This window comes from Rhipicephalus sanguineus, chromosome 2 (assembly GCF_013339695.2).
Source record: "Rhipicephalus sanguineus isolate Rsan-2018 chromosome 2, BIME_Rsan_1.4, whole genome shotgun sequence".
NCBI classification, from domain to species: Eukaryota; Metazoa; Arthropoda; class Arachnida; order Ixodida; family Ixodidae; genus Rhipicephalus; species Rhipicephalus sanguineus.
Window position 1 is genome coordinate 235777483 of NC_051177.1, and position 18359 is coordinate 235795841.

Consider the following 18359-nt stretch of genomic DNA (forward strand, 5'->3'; position numbering starts at 1 on the left):
TTTAACCGTTAGCTATTGACCCCCGAAAGCGAGGGGCGGACGTGTAATATGGCGTAGCCGCTTCACTGTGGGCCGTCAGCGACGGGCCCGCTACTGACAGCTGCGCATTTGCGGCTGTTCCGACCAGGAGATATGATTTTACTAATGAGATGACATTTTTAAAAAAGCAAGCAAAACATTCGAATTGGAACCCTAGCACATGAGCTCGAAAGGGCAGGGCCTTTTAGGGGGTATTTACCGCAGAGTGATTACAAACTCGGACGTGCTGGCGGAAGGAATTACGAAAAAGCTGTTCTGGATGAAGATCCATGGATAAAGTATATCTGAGGAAAAGTGTCAACGCGTTTCCACCGTTCGCGTGCTCTTCCATAAACGCGAAGCAAGGAAAATTCGATATTGTCCCATATCTCCTGCGAGCGATCACAGATTTCATTCCGCGATGTTCGGAAACAGAAGTGACAGACATTTTAGCGGCACTCATGTAGTTATTACTGAACATTGCTTTCCTTACGTGCCGTGCGACGCTTGAAACGAGCTATCAGCAGCGTTTCTGGAACAGACGACGTCCGTCCATGAATCGCCGTCGCACTTTCTCGCTACCGATAGGCCTAGACGTCACGAGCCTCTGCGGAGAGCGCGTTTTGCTGTCGAGCCGACTTGCAGAACAGAAGCTGCGTCGGCACCGTGCATGGCATCGTGGCTTACTCGGAACGCACGCGCTAGCGCTATTTATTCAGCGGAATAATTCTTGGTCCATGATTGCGACTTTATTGGCAGCCCCAAGATCGAGCTGCACATGTTCTGACGCGCCGGCGGTGCGATTGCCGGTCATAGACGCCCCCAAACCCGAGACTTTGGCGCAGTTTGGCGCAAATTTCGTCGATATTATCAGAATGGCGCAGTAAATACAATTTGGCGCACTTTGGCGCAGTTGGCGCAGGAGTGGAATCACTGGAATTCCAACCACACAAAAGAATGGAGAGACTCACCCAGACCGTGGCATAGTGGGGCACCAGTGTCTTGGGCGTGTATCCATAGTAGCCATTCTCCCGGAACAGAGAATGTGCAGGCCCACCACTGCAAGAGGTGCTTCAGCTTATTTCAAGGCACTGAAATAGTAGGGGACCCCATACAAAACACTAGCCATTCCAGAACCCCCACAAAGGTCGATAACTTGCCGCCGGCAGAACTCCCTGCCGGCGGTAAGTTATCTTTTTGTCCACTTTTCTTTCTTCACATTTATATTCTAAACACTACAGATAACACCCCCTATACTTTCCTTGGCGTTATTGTCTGTTAGTTCTCATTAATATTGTGTCTAACAAAGAAAAAACGAGCCCTTAAGAGTCTCTCCTTTTTTCACTTATAGCGAGGGTCTCGTTCTGGCAGACTTTATGCCTTCGGGTAGTATGCGAGGGATTATTGGTCATCTGCCAGCACGTAAAAAGATCACGTGTTACGTGACACCAAAAGGCAGAAAAAGAGTGTTCCACACTCGCCGCCATGGCTGCGATCGGCGCTGACTAACACTCCTAGGTTTAAATGCACATATATACCCCATAAAGTGGACGGGAGGATGACCGCCGCCGTAGCTCAGTGGTACAGCATCGGACGCGTTACGCATTCGAAGGTCGCAGGTTCGATCCCTGCCGGCGGCAAGTTATCTTTTCGTCCACTTTAGTTTCTTCACATTTATATTCTGAACACTACAGATAACACCCCGAATACTTTCCTTGGCGTTATTGTCTGTTAGTTCCCATTAATATTCTCTTTGTAAATCTTACGACAATTACATTTGTTGCCCCCGAGAGGAAGCAACAGCTGGTGCCAGAAAATGAGGAACTATGCCATGAGATTCCATCATTTCAGAGCTTAAAGCAGTTTAATCATGATGGTGCGAAAAACAAACAGCTCCTTCAGCCACGCACTTCTCGCAACGCTGCCTGATGTGTGTGAATAGACGCTGTTCAAGTCTAAAGTTGTAGTGTTGACTCGTGAAAAATGCGGCCTGCAGTCAGTGCTGTCAATTAGTAATGTGAGGCTTTGCAAACATGCACATAGATACCACTGCAAAAATATAGGTGAGGTCATTAAGGCAAAAGCCTTCGATGCCTCATGAAACGCAAAAATTGATCATGTGCATCAGCGGCATTCCGCGTCGGCGGCCTCAACGCGAGTGATGCGAAAAATCACCATCACATGGTGACGTCACCTTGATGTCACAGATGGCAACATTTGTGACATCATCATGGCGTCACTTGACGTCATCGCATGACGCCGCTTTGCACTGCCTCCGTGATCGGCCCTCCAATCACGGAGGCAGTGCAAAGCCACGTTAGGTCCGGAAAGCTTTTGGAGGGAGGCATGGGAGGAACAATAAATCGACTGAAGAAAAAGAAGGAGATGGCTTTCGCCTTCGGGTCGCCTTTGGCAAATACATAACGGGCCCTGTGAGCTTTTGTTTTCAAGGTCAATGTGCTGCGAGTCATGACTTACATTGATTGCACCATTTCTACAGCGGAAAATCAAAGTGTCCATTGCGGATGCAAACTTCCGCATGTCATTCAAGTGTATGCTGCTCTCACAGTTTCAGATACCTTCGCGAAAGGGGCTTCTTTGCGGAATGTTTAGCTGAGTCGTGCTTGTCGGTAACACTGAATGCATAGTTGCAGAGAAGCGGCCTCAGGAAACAAACCAGTATAAGGTTCATGAGCTTTAGCCTGTGCTCAGTGCTGTCATTGCTCTTACACTTAAGCTACTTTGAACAACGAAGAGCTGGGACAGCGTAAAATCTTCAGAGGCTTCTGCAAGGTGTGATCCTCCTGCAGGGCACAGTTACAATGTTTTGAAAGAAGAGAAGTTGATGCCACGGGTAGAAGAGCCCACCTCGGTCTTGGCTCACGGTGAATTCAAGGATCAGGTGGTTGCTCACCGGCTTCGTGCACAACGTAATACAGTTTTCGCAATCCATATGCTCGCTTACAACCCTTGCAATGCAACAAGGGTTGAAAGTTGGGCAAGTTGGTACGGGAACATCTTCAGAAAAAACTGCGCAGCAGGACGAGACGCCAAGAAAGAACTGACGAAAACGAGCGCAGTGTAGCCAATGTAGCCCCCCCCCCCCCCCACATAGGTGGCAGCCGAAACCTGAAGCGATAGCAGGTGCTGTGGCAAAATCACAGTATTAAGTCTCTGTAGCACCAATCTTGCTCTCGAGAGCTGTGGCACTGCTTGCCCAGTCGACGTCAGGGGAGGAATTGGATCAAAAGCTCATTGTGCAGAGGAAAGTCTACCATCCAGTCGTCCCAACAGTGCAACTGCATTCTTTGTGGGCAATATTGGAGGCTGCATTCAACATAGCAACGCCAGTCTTCAACAGCTTTTTGAGGCCTGACAGTGCTGCCCGAACGTCCAACACATCGTTGCACTCAGATGACATTCGCAAACTTCCAAAGAGGGATTCAATGGGATCCCTATTGAATTTTCGTGTCAGCACAAAAAAGACCTTCTCTTCTGTCAACAGATATCTGATGCACGCCACAGTAGCTGGTTAATATATTCTAAAAAGAATGAAGATTCTTTTTAGAATGAATACTTACCAACTAGCTCAGCTCTCTGTTATTCTATGGTTAATAGAATCGCTTGATATGTTCTGGCTGTGAGGACTTCCCAGGCATGTCCAGATCTTCTCTTTAATACCTCCAAGCACATCAGCAAGGTGACCTCAAGCCATTTAAGTCGTGAATCAGCACTGTCATCGAATTGGCGGGCATCAGAAAAAAATGGGGGACACTTAAGCTTTGCCTTTAAGAGTTCAACGCGATAGCATAAGTTTCAGCCTTACTGTTGGTGGCCATGTTAGTTCAAGAATAAACTCTACTACTCGCGTTGTGCACTCAGGCTTATCGGGAATGTTCGATATCCAGACGTGGCGCGCGCGAGGCAGAGGTTACAAGTGTAATGGGTCAGTTACATGATAACAGAGAAAGAAGCGTGCACGGCACTACCCTCCTCTGAAAAAGCATCGTCCTGATGCTCAAGACAGGACATGGAAACAAAAAAAAAATGTCCATACACAAAGAGAGAACAATAATAAGGAAACCAGAAAGCAGAGTCCTCGGTTCGCCAACTCTCACAGAACGGTTTAAGGCGTATGACATGGATAACTTCAGGTCGTGCGTGGCGCCACTGAGCCATCCGATATAAACCAATACCAACTAGCCCAACTAGCCGTGCTTTTGAGATAACCTCGTAGTCCAGAGCAAAGAGACATCGGAACACCTTGTACAGCCCAAAGTACCGCCGAGGAAGTTTTTTACTGCGTTGATGTCGGTGTATCGGCATCCAGACCCAAACACGGTTGCTGGGCTGGTATTCTACATGGCGTCATCGAAGATTGTAACGACGGCTGTCGGTCTTTTGCTGGTTCTTGATGCGCAGATGGGCGAGTTGTCTGGCTTTTTCGGCGTGCTGAAGGTAGACAGCGACGTCGAGGTTTGCTTTGTCGGTGACATATTGGGTAGCAAAGCGCCAAGATTCGTTGCTGGGCTCCTTCCGTAGAACAACTTGGCGTCATCTGCATCGTTTCCTGCACAGCCGTGTTGTATGATGGTCATCCCACGTCTTGTGTTCAACATCGATGTACATGGCCAGCATGTCGGCAATTGTCTTCTTCAGATGCCCGGTGAGGCCATTGGTCTGTAGGTGGTAGGCGGTGGCTTGTCTGGTTGTATCACAAGATCGCCTGAGTTAGGTCAGCAGGTGATGAGGACCTCTGGGGTGCCATGATGCAGAACGATGTTCTCAACGAAGGACTTCGTTACCTCAGCGGCACTGCCTTTAGGCAGGGCCCTTGTTTTGGCGTAGCGGTTGAGGTAGTCGGTAGCTATCACGATCCGTTTATTTCCGGAAGTAAATCTTGTGAACGGCACCAGTAGGTCCATTCCGATTTGTTGGAATGGTCAGCGAGGTGTTTTGATGGGCTGCAGAAGTCCGGGTGGCCTAGTCGGCGGTGTCTAGCGTTGCTGACAATCTCGGCAATGGGTGACGTCAGCAGTAAGGCGAGGCCAGGAGTACTTGTATCCTTGCGACCGTGGTGAAAAATCCAAAATGTCTAGCCATCACGTCGTCATGTTATGCTTCCAGAATTTCTGGACATAATGATGAAGGTATAACGAAAAGGTAGCGTGCTTAAAGTGGCGAGAAGTTCTTCTTTACGAGAATGCCGTTTTGCAAGAAAAATCGTCAGTCCTTGCTTAAACCTTCAGAACAACGGCGGTCTTGCCCTCAAGGCATTACACAAGGCCTCCGAATTTCAAGTTGGCCCGCTGACGTTAGCGAAGTCGTCGGCACTGTCGCGTGGTTAGTGCCGCAGGGGTGCGGGCACGCAGAGATCGACACAAACAGGCTGCTTGCTCGGACGAAAGTGTATCCGCTCTTTATTAGGCCCAAACATATATAGACACACACAAGTTACAGGGGGCACCACGCTCCGGTGGCAGCCTAACAAAAGGGCTGAACTGTGGTGACCTCTACAAGCACTTATGGTTCCCATGACGCTGTCATCGTCCCGGATGTCCTGCGGTGGCGAGTTGACGGGGGCGCGAGACAGGCAGTCAGCGTCAAAGTGCTTTCGTTCACACTTGCAAACGATGATATGTCGAATTCTTCCAAGTCTCAGACTCCAACCCGCCATGATGGTCTAGTGGTTATGGTGCTTGACTGCTTACCCGAAAGTCGGAGGATCATATCCCGGCCGTGCAGCCGCATTTTCGACGAAAGCAAAAATGATTAAGGCTCGTGTACTTGGGTTTAAATGCACATTAAAGGGACACTAAAGGCAAATAACAATTTATGTCAGAGTGAAAGCTCAATGTATGACAACGTCTAAAACGGAAATATTATCAATAGCAGTGTCCTACTTACCGAGAAATTAAGCTAAATATATCACACGATGAGTGCCACGAGCGGGACATTTTGGAAATGATTCCGATGACGTGAGATAGTCCGACTAAAATTAATCACTCGTAATGAACTAGCTGCAATAAAAAAAGAACCTTCCATGCATCAAGAGACGTAATAAAATGCTGCTTCTTCGTTTCTGTTTTATTCATGGAAAAAAGAACCTCTTTGGCGTTGCCATGGGGAACGGCGCGCGTGATTCAAGGCTCCATTTTCACTGAACCGCGCTTCACCCGGCGTCCAGCTTCGCTCACGCGGTCACGTCTCAGTGGTATTTTCGGTATCGCATACTGCCGCGTGTGTTTTGCGCGCTCGTGAAAGCCGCTCTGACTGAAAGTTCAACAAAATGCCGCATGCATGTGATGTTGCCGGATGCCCGAATTGTGACCGCCAGTGCACGCCGCCGCGGAGTAAAGGCGGGCAACGTTGGGCACGGCAACAGTGAAATGAGAAAGACTGCTTTCAGGCGGGTGATTTGAAGTGCACTAACGCGATGCGGACCACTAAAACATGATTTTATTTCAAAATGAGCTCTTCCTTGGCAAAAAAGTAGCACTACGATGTTTCTGGGCCACTATTTCAACAATCAACGTCGACTTAATATTTGCCTTTAGTGTCCCTTTAAAGAACCCTAAGTGGGCGAAATTTCCATAGCCCTCCACTACGGCATCCCTCCACTAAGGCACCCCTCATAATCATATTGTGGTTTTAGGGCATTAAACCCCAGCAAGTATTATTATTATTATTATTATTATTATTATTATTATTATTATTATTATTATTATTATTATTATTATTATTATTATTATTAGAAGTCGCAGACTCCACCGTGCGAGTTGACCTGCAGGGTCCTTCAAGTTAGCTAGCCAACACATAGCTTGGTGATTGTTCACAACTTTGAAGGGCCTGCCGTAAAGGTAGGGGTGAAACTTTGATGTAGCCCAGAAAATGATAGCAAGGCACTCCTTTTCTGTTGTGGAATAGTTGGCTTCTTCCTTAGATAGCGACCGGCTAGCATAACTGATAACCCTTTCTAGTCTGTCAGTCTTCTGCACAAGGACGGCGCTGAACCCTACACTGTTCACGTCGGTGTGGATTTCCATATCGGCGTGTTCGCCGACATGCACAAGTAAAGCAGGCATCTGCAGGCGTCGTTTCGGTTGTTGAAATGCTTCGACTTGCACCATTTCCCACTTGAATTCTACATCGGTCTTTGTAATGTGAGTTAATGGCTCGGCGATTCATGAAAATTCTTTGATGAAGCGTCTGTAATAGGTGCCCAAGCCGAGAAATCGGCTTATGGCCTTTTTGTCGGTGGGTGGCAGGAAGGCTGCGATGGCACCTGTTTCGCTGCCACTCAAGACTGAAATGTACACGTGAAAGAAGAAGAGGAATGGAAGAAAAGGGAAGACGACGAAGTTTGAAGTAGGAATAAAAGGCGGATGACACCCATCTTACCTAAGTATTGCGATGGTGCTATTTATTTAACCTAGGAACGCTACACAATTTTGGCGCAGCCGAAGGCGAACACGTGGATCAAGTCAGGGGCGTAGCCAAGGGGGGGGGGGGGGAGGTTGGGGGGGTTCAACCCCCCCCCTCCGAAATTTTTCAGTTTTGCTTGCGTATATAGGCACGCACACATACAAACGCACGCACGAACATACATAAAGTATGGTTGAACCCCCCCTGAAAAAAATTTCTGGCTACGCCCCTGGATCAAGTTGTTCAGTGACCAGACGTCATCGGAGCATGTCGTCTTCACGGGTTTTCAAGTTCAAGGCGAGCTAAGAATGGACCTTCCTCGTCACGTTAGTCAGCGCCTCCTCTATTTTTCTGTGCCTGGGCTAGAGTGACCTAGAATAGGGGGAGTGTCCAAAGCGCCGGCTCCCGCGTGGGCCTTTTGCCGCGAACTCCCGCGCCGCGTCGCTGCTGCGCCGGACCCGTGGGCTTTTCGCGCTCGGGAAGCGCGCGGAAAGCCAGGGGCGTCTGCTCCGCGCTGTAGTTTTTTGCGCCGCGGTTCCACACAGGGCACTTGAAGTCTACTTAACTTTTATAATGCGGTGCGGAATGGAGCTTATCCATCTTTAAGCGTTGTGTTAGTGCTGGGGCAACAACAGAATGCAAGAATCATGTGTCAAGCGGCATCAGCGTGGTCTAGTTCCGGTCACAAAGTTCGAGAACGTTGGTGCGTCTGTAAAAACGCGCAAAACGGACACGCACAAGCAAAGAACGAAAAAAGAAACCTTATTCGCACGAGTAATCGGGCAATACCATCACGCATGCACGAATTAAGAGTAATAAAAAAAAAGTAAATTGCACGCGCAGTCAGCTGCAATACTTGCGCGCAGTGACCGCTTCACACTACGAGCTTTTTACTCATGGTCGCCACTGGTTTGATGGCTATATGCACACCGCTTTAATCAACAATTCATTAGCCTCCACTAGCTCTTTATTATGGACGGAGCACACCGGGAAGACGCAAGGGAAACAAAAAAAAGAAAAAAAAAGAGTCGGTCATGCACACCGCAATTCTGTTCGCTTATTTTTGCTTCTGAGGTAGCGTACAACATGGCTCACCGTGCGCAAACATTTGAAAGAAAAGCAATGCCAGGTAAACTAACCTTATTCCACAAGTTTTTGCATAAAAGGCGTAACATAGAAAATGCTTTACAAATATCCAGATATCATGAAACAAAGTTACAAATGCCCCCATTGTTGCTGTACAAGATGCCTGAACCGAAAATACGGTAAGAAATTGACATAGAGAAGTGCACGTAATATGTCAATCACTTCAGAAAATTGTTCAAATACAGAGATCCCTTATGTATCTAGCCTGAAAAAAAATGCAACACTCGCATCTCTCTCTCTCTCTCTCTCTCTATATATATATATATATATATATATATATATATATATATATATATATATATATATATATATATATATATATATATTGCTTCAAGCCTTCACCATACGAAATGAAAACAGTTGCAAAGAACTCATTCTCAACTTCAGATGTTTTCACGGTTCTCGGAGGTTAGCGTTCGCCCGGTTCAGAGACTTTACAATAAGATGTGGACGAGTAGTTCCATAATATACAATTGTTTCCGCGGCAGTTGAATGCGCGCCAACAGGGCACCCGACCACAATTTCCCGGTTTTTCCTGATGACTTCAGTATAGCGTCCACCACAATCACGTGCTGAAGCTCCGGAGTACTTAAATAGCGAGTCTGCTCATCTCTTGAATAAATATAAAGAGATGACCAGACGGGTAAAGCAAGCCTCTTTTGTCCCGCAGACGCGTGCAATCAGCTGCTCTGAACTGAGAATCACGTTTGTTTTAGGGTGATCGCACGTAACATGAAGTGAGGCATACGCGATCTTGCACTGTTATCGTTTCATTTTCTTTGGATTTCCTTTTTTAAGGCTATAGCCTTACATGCCTCATCAAACACGAAAATTGACCGTCGGCGTCCCGCGTAGCCAACACGAGTGATGCCCAAAATCATCACGCGATGACGTCGACAGAACTTGTGACGTCATATGATGAGGCCATCGCATGACATGGTCGCTTCGCATTGCCTCCGTGATCGGGGGCCGATCACGGAGGCAATGTAAAAGCAGGTGAGGTGCAGAAAGCTTGCAATGCCTTCGATCCTGTCGGCAGTTCGAAACCACGTTATGTGCAGAAACCTTTCGGAGAGGGGCGAGGGAGGATCAATGCATCGACTGACGAAAAAGATGGCTTTCGTTTTCGAGTCATCTCAGGCGAATGCAAACGGGACCATGTTTTTTTCTTCATGTAATTTTTTCGCATACATTTTACCTATGCGGTCAGTTCTACAAGATGTATGGGTTAAGTATAACATGTTGACATCGATATTGGTGACCACCACGTTTTTTTATAACCTGACGGAAACAAATCGTCAGACCACACATCGTCAGAATTATTTCTGTATTTCTGGCTACAGAAAGCGGGTTTGCGCGCCACACACCACATTATTATTGTTAGTCGTTACACAAATGGCAAGCATGTGAAGTTAGTGATGCCATGACCTATCGGTCGTGTTGGGCATACGTACATTCGTGCCCCTCCGTGCCAATTTTCGTGTATACCAAGTGAACGAGACGCGAGTTACGCGAGTAATTTTTTACTTTTGGTGCCGCGGCCACGCCGACTGACACATTCGGCTTCGCATGAAATGGCTTGAAACAGCAGAGCGCTGGAGGCAGCCTTGTAAAACAAATCGAATGCAAGAAATAAAAGATAGGATATGAAGGGTGCAAACGCGTTAGCATGCATGATCTATAGTTACTACGTGCGTATGTGCTACGTTCTCCTGGTTATCTCAAGGTTATTCTCCAGGGTGTCTACCGAGTTGACATTTCTAAATTCCCTGAGTTTTCCAGGTTTTTCCTGAGTGTTTTTGCTAAAATTCCCTGAGTGAAACAGAACTTTGTTTTATGTCAAGATGGGTAGAGACCATATCGCTCGGTGATGTCACTCTCTAATACGCATGTTAGAAAATGAAAACGACTTAATCTCATTTGAATGGTACGCAGAACAGATAAACGTCAATATAGCGAAGTTGGTAAAAGCGGCAACTCACTTCGTTATATCGAAACTTCGTTAAACTGAAATTCGACCTTTCATGCAAGGCATAGTTACTGAAGGATTAATCTTAAACTGAAAATGCCACAAGAATGCTCGACTAATATGGCAACATAAAAAAACTTTTTATTTCTTGCGTGAAAAAAAAATCAATTTTGTTGAGCCTGAGATGCAGCAATCACAATTAGATGTCTTGCCAGAGTGTCCCATGTAAAGACGAAACAAATGCGGGTTTAATGTACTGTGTAATTGCGCTTGTTCTGCTGCTGCGGGTTGTTGTCAAATCCTCGCGCGTTGCCCAGAGCAATGCAACGCCTTTGCTATCATGTTGGCCAACCGAACCATTTGCTCTCCACGAACGCACAACATCGAAAACCATCCCACGTTAGAAAAAAAGAGTCACAGTTCCACCGCGAGAGCAAAATAGTAAATCCGATGGCAACAAAGAGGAATTTTATATGAATATAGGCTGGCAGCTCGCTTCTTCAGGAAACGCAGCCGCTGCACTAAGAGAAGTGCCCTATCTATGGCTCAGGGGCGGATTCAGGTACATAATGGGGGGAGGGGGGGTACAAAGGCTGAAGCCAACGCTCAGCAGTGCATTTTGGTGGGTCACGCATATTTACAACAGCCCAGAGGGGATTATGGCGGTGCCTAAGAAGCCTTCGTTGGAAATGTGCATAGGGAAGCTGGAAAGGGTAGAGCAATGAGAGGTAGAGAGCAGGGACAAGATTCTCTTTACCCCTTTTGGACAGTGCATGGCAGGCAAAGCAACCTGACAAAGGGGGCAAACTGGACAAGCAGCCTGACAAAGGAGGTGGACGACAGGCACTGAAGGGAGGGGGCGGGGGCTAGCTTACGGAAGGGGGCGATCGCCGCTACCGCCCCCCCCCCCCCCCGGGATCTGCCACTGCTATGGCTTCAACGGAAGTTTTGCAATTAGAGCACAGCACCTACAAAGGTATGAGCCGTCTGCTGATCCCCACTAAAGATACCGCTGCGCACGCGACCACGCCCGCTGGTACAAAGTACGCACTTCCTGTCGGACTCAAGCAGCCCCCCCCCCCTCCCCCAACCTTCCCAACGCGCTGGCTCCTATCTCCATGTGCTCATCGCGCGAATGAGACAGTCGGCTCGTTTCATCTCTGCTTAAAGGGGCCCTGCAACACTTTTCGAGCATGCTCAAAAAACGCTGCCGATCGGTAGTCGAGGCTCCCGAGAACACGCGAGCCAAATATTACAGCGATGCGCACGGCCTGGAATTTACAATAAATTCTCAAAGTCAGCTGAAAATCGCTCCCTCTTCTCTCGACAAATGATGTATTAGTCCGCAAAATATGACGCAATTGTCGGCAGTTCCACCATTGGCTGATGTTATAATCACGATAACACCCTCATTATTACTTTCGTTGTTAATTTTGAGTTCAATAAGTAGATAATATGTATGTTTATATTCTGTTATCGCGTTAAAAACACCGAACAAGCATTAATATTAGCACTTCCGGTCTCACCGACAGCTTGTCTGCTCGTAGTTGCGTGGTTCCGTTTTCTTCGCCATGCGCAGTGCCGAAAACGTGAATATTTCTGTGCTTTTGACCATCGCCGGTTCCGTTGAGAGTGGCAGCCGTTCGAGTGTTGCCTCGTCAGCTGAGAACTGCATCGTCGGCACGTTCTCACGACCGACCGCGGCACGGGCGCAGCGTGTCTCCGATAACAATGCGGGCGTCCGGTAATGGCGGCGCTTCGGGGTCGTCTGCCAGTGCCGTCTTACGAGGCGGTGTATCGGAGTATGGGCCGAAACCGATCTCAGCTGTCATTCGTTCCAAACGAGCGCGCAGGTTTGCTTCCATGGTTGACAGAGCAATGAAAACACTACGGCGTTCGAGGTGCACACCCAACATTACCAAACCGACGCGCAGTTTTCAAGCACGCGCGATATCGGCTCCGCTCGACGAGAACGACGCAAGCCGACCGGAAGTGGCGGCACAGACCACGTGGTTGCGCCCAGACGTCAGAGAGAAAAAAATGAAGAAAAAAACTCCGCCGGCGCTCTTGGGCGGAGCCTCGCTCCTCTGCGCTGCCTCCCTCGATTCGCTGCCTATCTTTCCGCGCGCTCGCGGCGTTGAGTTGAGGGAGAAAGCTGCGGAACGTGATCTCTATAACTTGGTAACACCACTTAGACTCGACGGATTCGAAAAATTTTTGCGGCATATGACTCGTGAAGAGTCATACGTCAATAATGAGACTATTCCAATATAACTAAGAAAGGTGTTGCAGGGCCCCTTTAAGCCCCGTTCGTCGGCAGCGCTCGCGCACTTTCACTCGCACATGGAGCATACGACGCGCGGGGTGATGTAATCGCGATTTGGACTTGAGAAGGAAGATCATGGCGAAGGCGAAAAATTCGCGGAGTGTCTATATAATTGCTATCGCAAAAAAAAAAAAAAAGCAATATAGCTGCGGGCTAAGATCGCATGAAAGCACGGCAACAGCCTGAATTACGGCACATCCGATTATGGTGGAAATGTTAGTGTTTTCCGACATCGCGCGCCGAATCGAGCATATGGGACCCGTGCCGGTGTCGCGAATTTCGGTCGCCGCTATGCCATGGCTCTGAAAAGTTTTGTAATTCGGCTTTGTAGCAAACATCCACGTGGTGTGGCTGGTAATTGAGAGCTGCAGCCCCCCAAAATTTCAGTCGACTGCCTAAAACTTGTTTCAGCAGTGCCCTCATCGGGAAAAAAATGAAAGAAAAAAGCTTTCACTTGCTGTGAATGGGCCCGTTAGTTACGCTAGCTCTCGCCTGGAAATTTATTCTATTCTTCACGGAGTCCTAAATAGCATCTTTGAAGCTCGGGATCAAAGCGAGTGAGCTCTCCGATAACAGCCAACAAGCGTCTTTTTTCTCGCCGATCGGGATGGCTTGCCAGATACGAGCCTTCTCGAAGACATCCGCTTCTTGCACGATCGCGATCGCTTGCAAGATAACTCAAGCTCGTTACATCTACTGCTACCGCTTCTACAACTAATCATGCTTGTTACTTGACACGCGGCGATCACAAAAACACCATATCGGGCGCTAACGCACAGCACGCGCGAGAAAGATTACAGAACTACACCGCGTACTCACAGAACACCCTGACAACATTGCGCGATACGATGTGTCGTGGTTCGCGGTTCCCGCATGCCACGCATTAGCCGGATTTTCTCCCACTTCACCGCTCCGAAGGCGATGACTGCATCGAGGTGCGCCACTTCCCCGCCGCCGCAGCGGCCGTTTGATTTGAAAAATGCGTTCACAAAATATCGAGCAAGCGCTACCGCGACTTTCGTCGCCTTTCAATAAAGTTACTGTGGATTTTCCCTGATGGGAGCACAATTTCCCTGAGTTTTCTCTGAGAATTTCCAGACTACCCAAAATCCCTGAGAATTCCCGGTTTTCCCGGTCGGTAGACACCCTGTTCTCTCCTGCAGCAAGTTTACGTTCGTCATTCCACAATGAAAGTAAGTTAAGCGCCTTTTCTCACAATGAAGTGCGTGCAGGATGCGTTCCTCAAACAGCCGCGGAAGTGTGGACCAATGCGGTGACAAACCAGCTGCAAGGATATATGCAAAATCCCCGTTTCACAACATACAAACTAACAAACGCGTTCTCTGTGTGATGAGTCGCTGCAGTACTATGTTACAGTGACACAGTATTAAATGTTGCCCAAATTTCCGCAATTTTAGCTAATAGCGGCCAAAATATCACGCGCGTAGCAGACGCTCGCCGCTTTGACACGGCTTCCGCCGCGGAGAAAGCCCACGATGGATGGATGGATGGATGGATGGATGGATGGATGGATGGATGGATGGATGGATGCTATGAGCGTCCCCTTTGTAACGGGGCGGTAACATGTCTGCCACCATGCTCGAAGAAAAAAGAAAAAAAACTTCCTTGTTTCATGCTGGCCTAATACCTTATCTGCATTGATTAAATAAATGTTATTATACCGAAAAAATTATAAATTCACGGTCTATCTCTCTGCCTCTTAAGGCAGAATGACCTTATTTTTTCCCCCATTATTTATTTTTGTACTTTATCTATACTTTTCTGCCACCAATACTCTAACCGTCTCTTACTTATTTCTATCGCGGACGTGTTCAGCTTTCCATTGTTGTCCCTAAAACCCAAGGCTTCCTGTAGACTCGTGCCCACACGTATACCTGGGTGAATATCGCCACATTCAATCAGTACATGTTCCATCGTTTCCTTAGTTCCCCCGCAGCATGTACATTGTTCTTCTTCCTTACTGAATCTCGCTTTATAACTACGCGTTCTAAGGCAGCCCGACCTTGCTTCAAACAGTAAAGCGCTTCCCCTTGAATTATCATAAAACCTTTCCCTCCTTATTTCGTTTCTTTCCTTTCGGTAGTTACTCAGAGCCGGCTTCTTTTCCATCGCTGTCATCCAATAAGTCCTCTCCGCCTCTCTGACCTTCCGCTTAATGCTCCTTGTTGCCATATCGCCCGCAATGCTAGCCGTATATTTACTGGTGAGCCTCCTAGTTCTTTTTCTCCACTGCGTGTCAACGCTTTTTCCTGAAAACCTTGGATGGATGGATGGATGCTATGAGCGTCCCCTTTATAACGGGGCGGTGACAAGTGTGCCACCAGGCTCGAAAAAAAAAAAAAAAAAAACCTTTACTCTTTTTTTTTTTAGCGTTGGCCTAGTGTCTTTACTTCAATTACAACTATTTTACTCCAGAAGAAAAAAAAAAACCTGAAGTTTTCAGCTCCGTTCTGTGCCCTTTACGGCAGAATGTCCTTATTGTTCCTTATTTTTTTTCCCATTATTTATTTTTGTCCTTTCTCTCTCCTCCCAAGCTCGGCCAGGGGGCGTTGGGTCGCACGCGTTTCGCCGCCTTTCTAGCAAAAACCGGTCGCTCCTGTTCCCGCACCTGCCTTTTGATTGCGCTGTCTCCGCACGTTCAGGCAACCTGCACGCGCTGTTCTCTGCTCGCCGTGCACGTGCAGCTTCACGTGTCGCTTGCTCTGAAGGTTTATAAAGATCCCAGAGATGGAAAAAAAAACGTTTTAACGGTGGGAATCTTACCAGAGGAGGACGGTTGATCGACCACCTTTTCGGGACCGAGCAGGTCGTCAAGGGCGATGCTGTTTGTGCGAGCGCTATGCGTGCAGATGCTGAACGGGCACATTTCTTTGACATGAGTAGGGAGGTGACTGCGCGAGTTCTGTAATTATGTTACCGGTAAAACGCACATTCGTTACGGCAGTCGTGTATGTATACTCGGAGCTGTCAGCAACCATCCAGCACGCTTTCGCGTGCGTTTTCTATTGATAACTTTTCAATTGCTTGGATGCCAAGTTTGTCGTGCGGCTTTAAATTTATTATGAGCTCAGTGTGAGGAGCATAATTTTACATCTGCCCTGTTGAGTCACTGGCTGCATCGCAATGCGCAGTGTTCAGTTTTGTGGGAGTTTCACTTTTGCCGAGGTTTGCATCGAATGATAACAACGTCGGATCGCAAGATTAATGTCGCCTTGGATTTTTTTAGAGCTTCCATTGACAGCATAATGATATACGCAAACAAAAAATAAATAAATATTTCATGCCCACTTCGACGATGCATGTTTCTTGCAGAGGCGTGTTTCATTTCGAATAATATCGACGCCTGATCACGCACCGTGTTCGCTTATTCGAATGTCGCTTTGGTTGTTTCGACAGCTCGCTTGGTCAGCATCATACTATACAGGGGCGTAGCCAAGGGGGGGGGGGGGGGGGAGTGGTTCAAACCCTCCCCGAAAATTTTCAATTTTGCTTGCGTATATGTACACGCACACATACAAACGCACGCACAAACATACATAAAGTATGGTTGGACCCCCCCCCCCCCCGAAAAAAATTTCTGGCTACGCCCCTGATACTATACAATACCCACTGGGATCGCGCATGTTTATGATTATGCCGAGATTTGTGCCCAATAATAAGCGCATCTGAATTCGCGAAGCCATCGAAAATTTAATTGCCACCTTGGTTCTTTTTTCAGCTCGTTTCCAAAGCGGCATGCAAGGCTTTTTATTACGTGCCGAACGGATGACATTAATACGAGGCACGCCGTGGTGGATTAATTCGGAATAATTTCGGCCACCTGGGTTTCTTTAACGTGTACGTAAATCTAAGTACGCCGGTGTTAGTGCATTTCGCTCCCATCGAAATGCAGCTGCTGTATGCGTGAATCGAACCCATGACCACGATTTTAGCAGCGCAACACTTCAGCCTTCTAAGCAATCACGGCGTGTCGCATGCAAGGCCAATATAAACGCTCAGTGCAAACATACAGCTTAATTCTGTTTACAGGGAACCGCGACGGGAAATGTACCGCAATCAGCTGAATTAAAACACTTAGTACTCACGGTACGTTATTTAAACTGTGGTGTAATAAGCCCAAATGCTCCGCTGCTGTAACATTACAAATGGTTGACTCGGAAAGCCAGCGCGCAATCTCGAAACGTACAGCGGCTGTCTATTTGTTGTAACTTCGGTTCACAAACGCACTTCCCTTTCAAATGAGCACGATCATCGCGTTTCTCCCCGTTAATAGTTCGTAATACTGTGTACGACAAAAACTGCTTCAAGGACCGCGAAAGCATCGCGGCGAACTGCCATAATCCACTCTTGACGCCTCTGCTCCTCGGACTGCTTGCATTGGAAACGGTAGAACATGACAGGAAGTTTTCGGCTCTTCGACATTTTTAAACTTTTGTGACAGTTCACGAATGCAGCAGGACTGCGTGCCTGCTTTCGAGTACGACGAAGGAACGGCACCCATAGCGTGAAAAATGCGAGATAAAAGCCCCGGGGAGCACGTTCTCCGCGCGCGCGATTGGAAAACCAAGCAAGAGCGACCCGTCCCAGCTACCGGAGTTTTCCCCTCTCACCGCTGGGGCGGCGGACGGCGCTGCGCAAACTTGAGCGTTGGAGGCCTATACTCTAACCGTCTCTTACTTATTTCAATCGCGGGTGTGTTCAGCTTTCCATTGTCTCTAAAACCCAAGGCGTCATGTAGGCTCGTGCCCAAACGTACACCTGGGTGGATGTCTCCACATTCAATCAGAACATGCTCCGCCGTTTCCTGATCTTCCCCGCAGCACGTGCATTTTTCTTCTTCTTTACTGAATCTCGCTTTATAACTACCCGTTCTAAGGCAACCCGATCTCGCTTCAAACAGTAAAGCGCTTCCCATTGAATTGTCGTAAAATGCCTCCCTCCTTATTTCATTTTTTCCCTTTCGGTAGTTACTCAAAGCCGGTTTTTTCTCCATAGCTGCCATCCAGTAAATCCTCTCCGCCTCTCTGACTTTTCGCTTAACGCTCTTTGTTGACATACTGCTTACACTACCAGCCGTATATTTACTAGTGAGCCTCCTAGTTCTTTTTCTCCACTTTGTGTCCACGCCGTGGCGCGGGAGTTCACCGCAAAAGACCCTCGCTCCTCCCATGTATTCGCGCGGCGCTTTGGACACTCCCCCTATTCTAGGTCACTCTAATTATGATGGTCTCGCGCAGGACGTCGCATGCAGTGCTTGAACCTCCCCATAGGTTGCCATGCAGGGGTGGATGCGAGCTTCACTCTTTTGGAGCAGCTCAGGGAGCAGTAATAATGCTGTTTGAGCAGCTTGGGAGCACCAAAAGATTTGTTTTGGAGCACTGCAAGTTAGTTTTGGAGCAGATTTCTGGGACCAAACATCATTGTTAGCTTTTTGTCTGGGAAACGAAATTCCAG

General features: G+C 47.8%; 1 protein-coding gene across 1 annotated transcript in view; it reads right to left on the reverse strand.

Moving 5' to 3' along the window:
- LOC119382310 (general transcription factor 3C polypeptide 2) overlaps nucleotides 1-18359 on the reverse strand; it is a 370071-nt gene that overhangs the window by 148895 nt on the left and 202817 nt on the right. Inside the window, exon 12 of the mRNA XM_037650013.2 lies at nucleotides 990-1077. Within this exon, the coding sequence (XP_037505941.1) occupies nucleotides 990-1077 (88 nt within the window). The remainder of the gene's footprint in view (nucleotides 1-989; nucleotides 1078-18359) is intronic.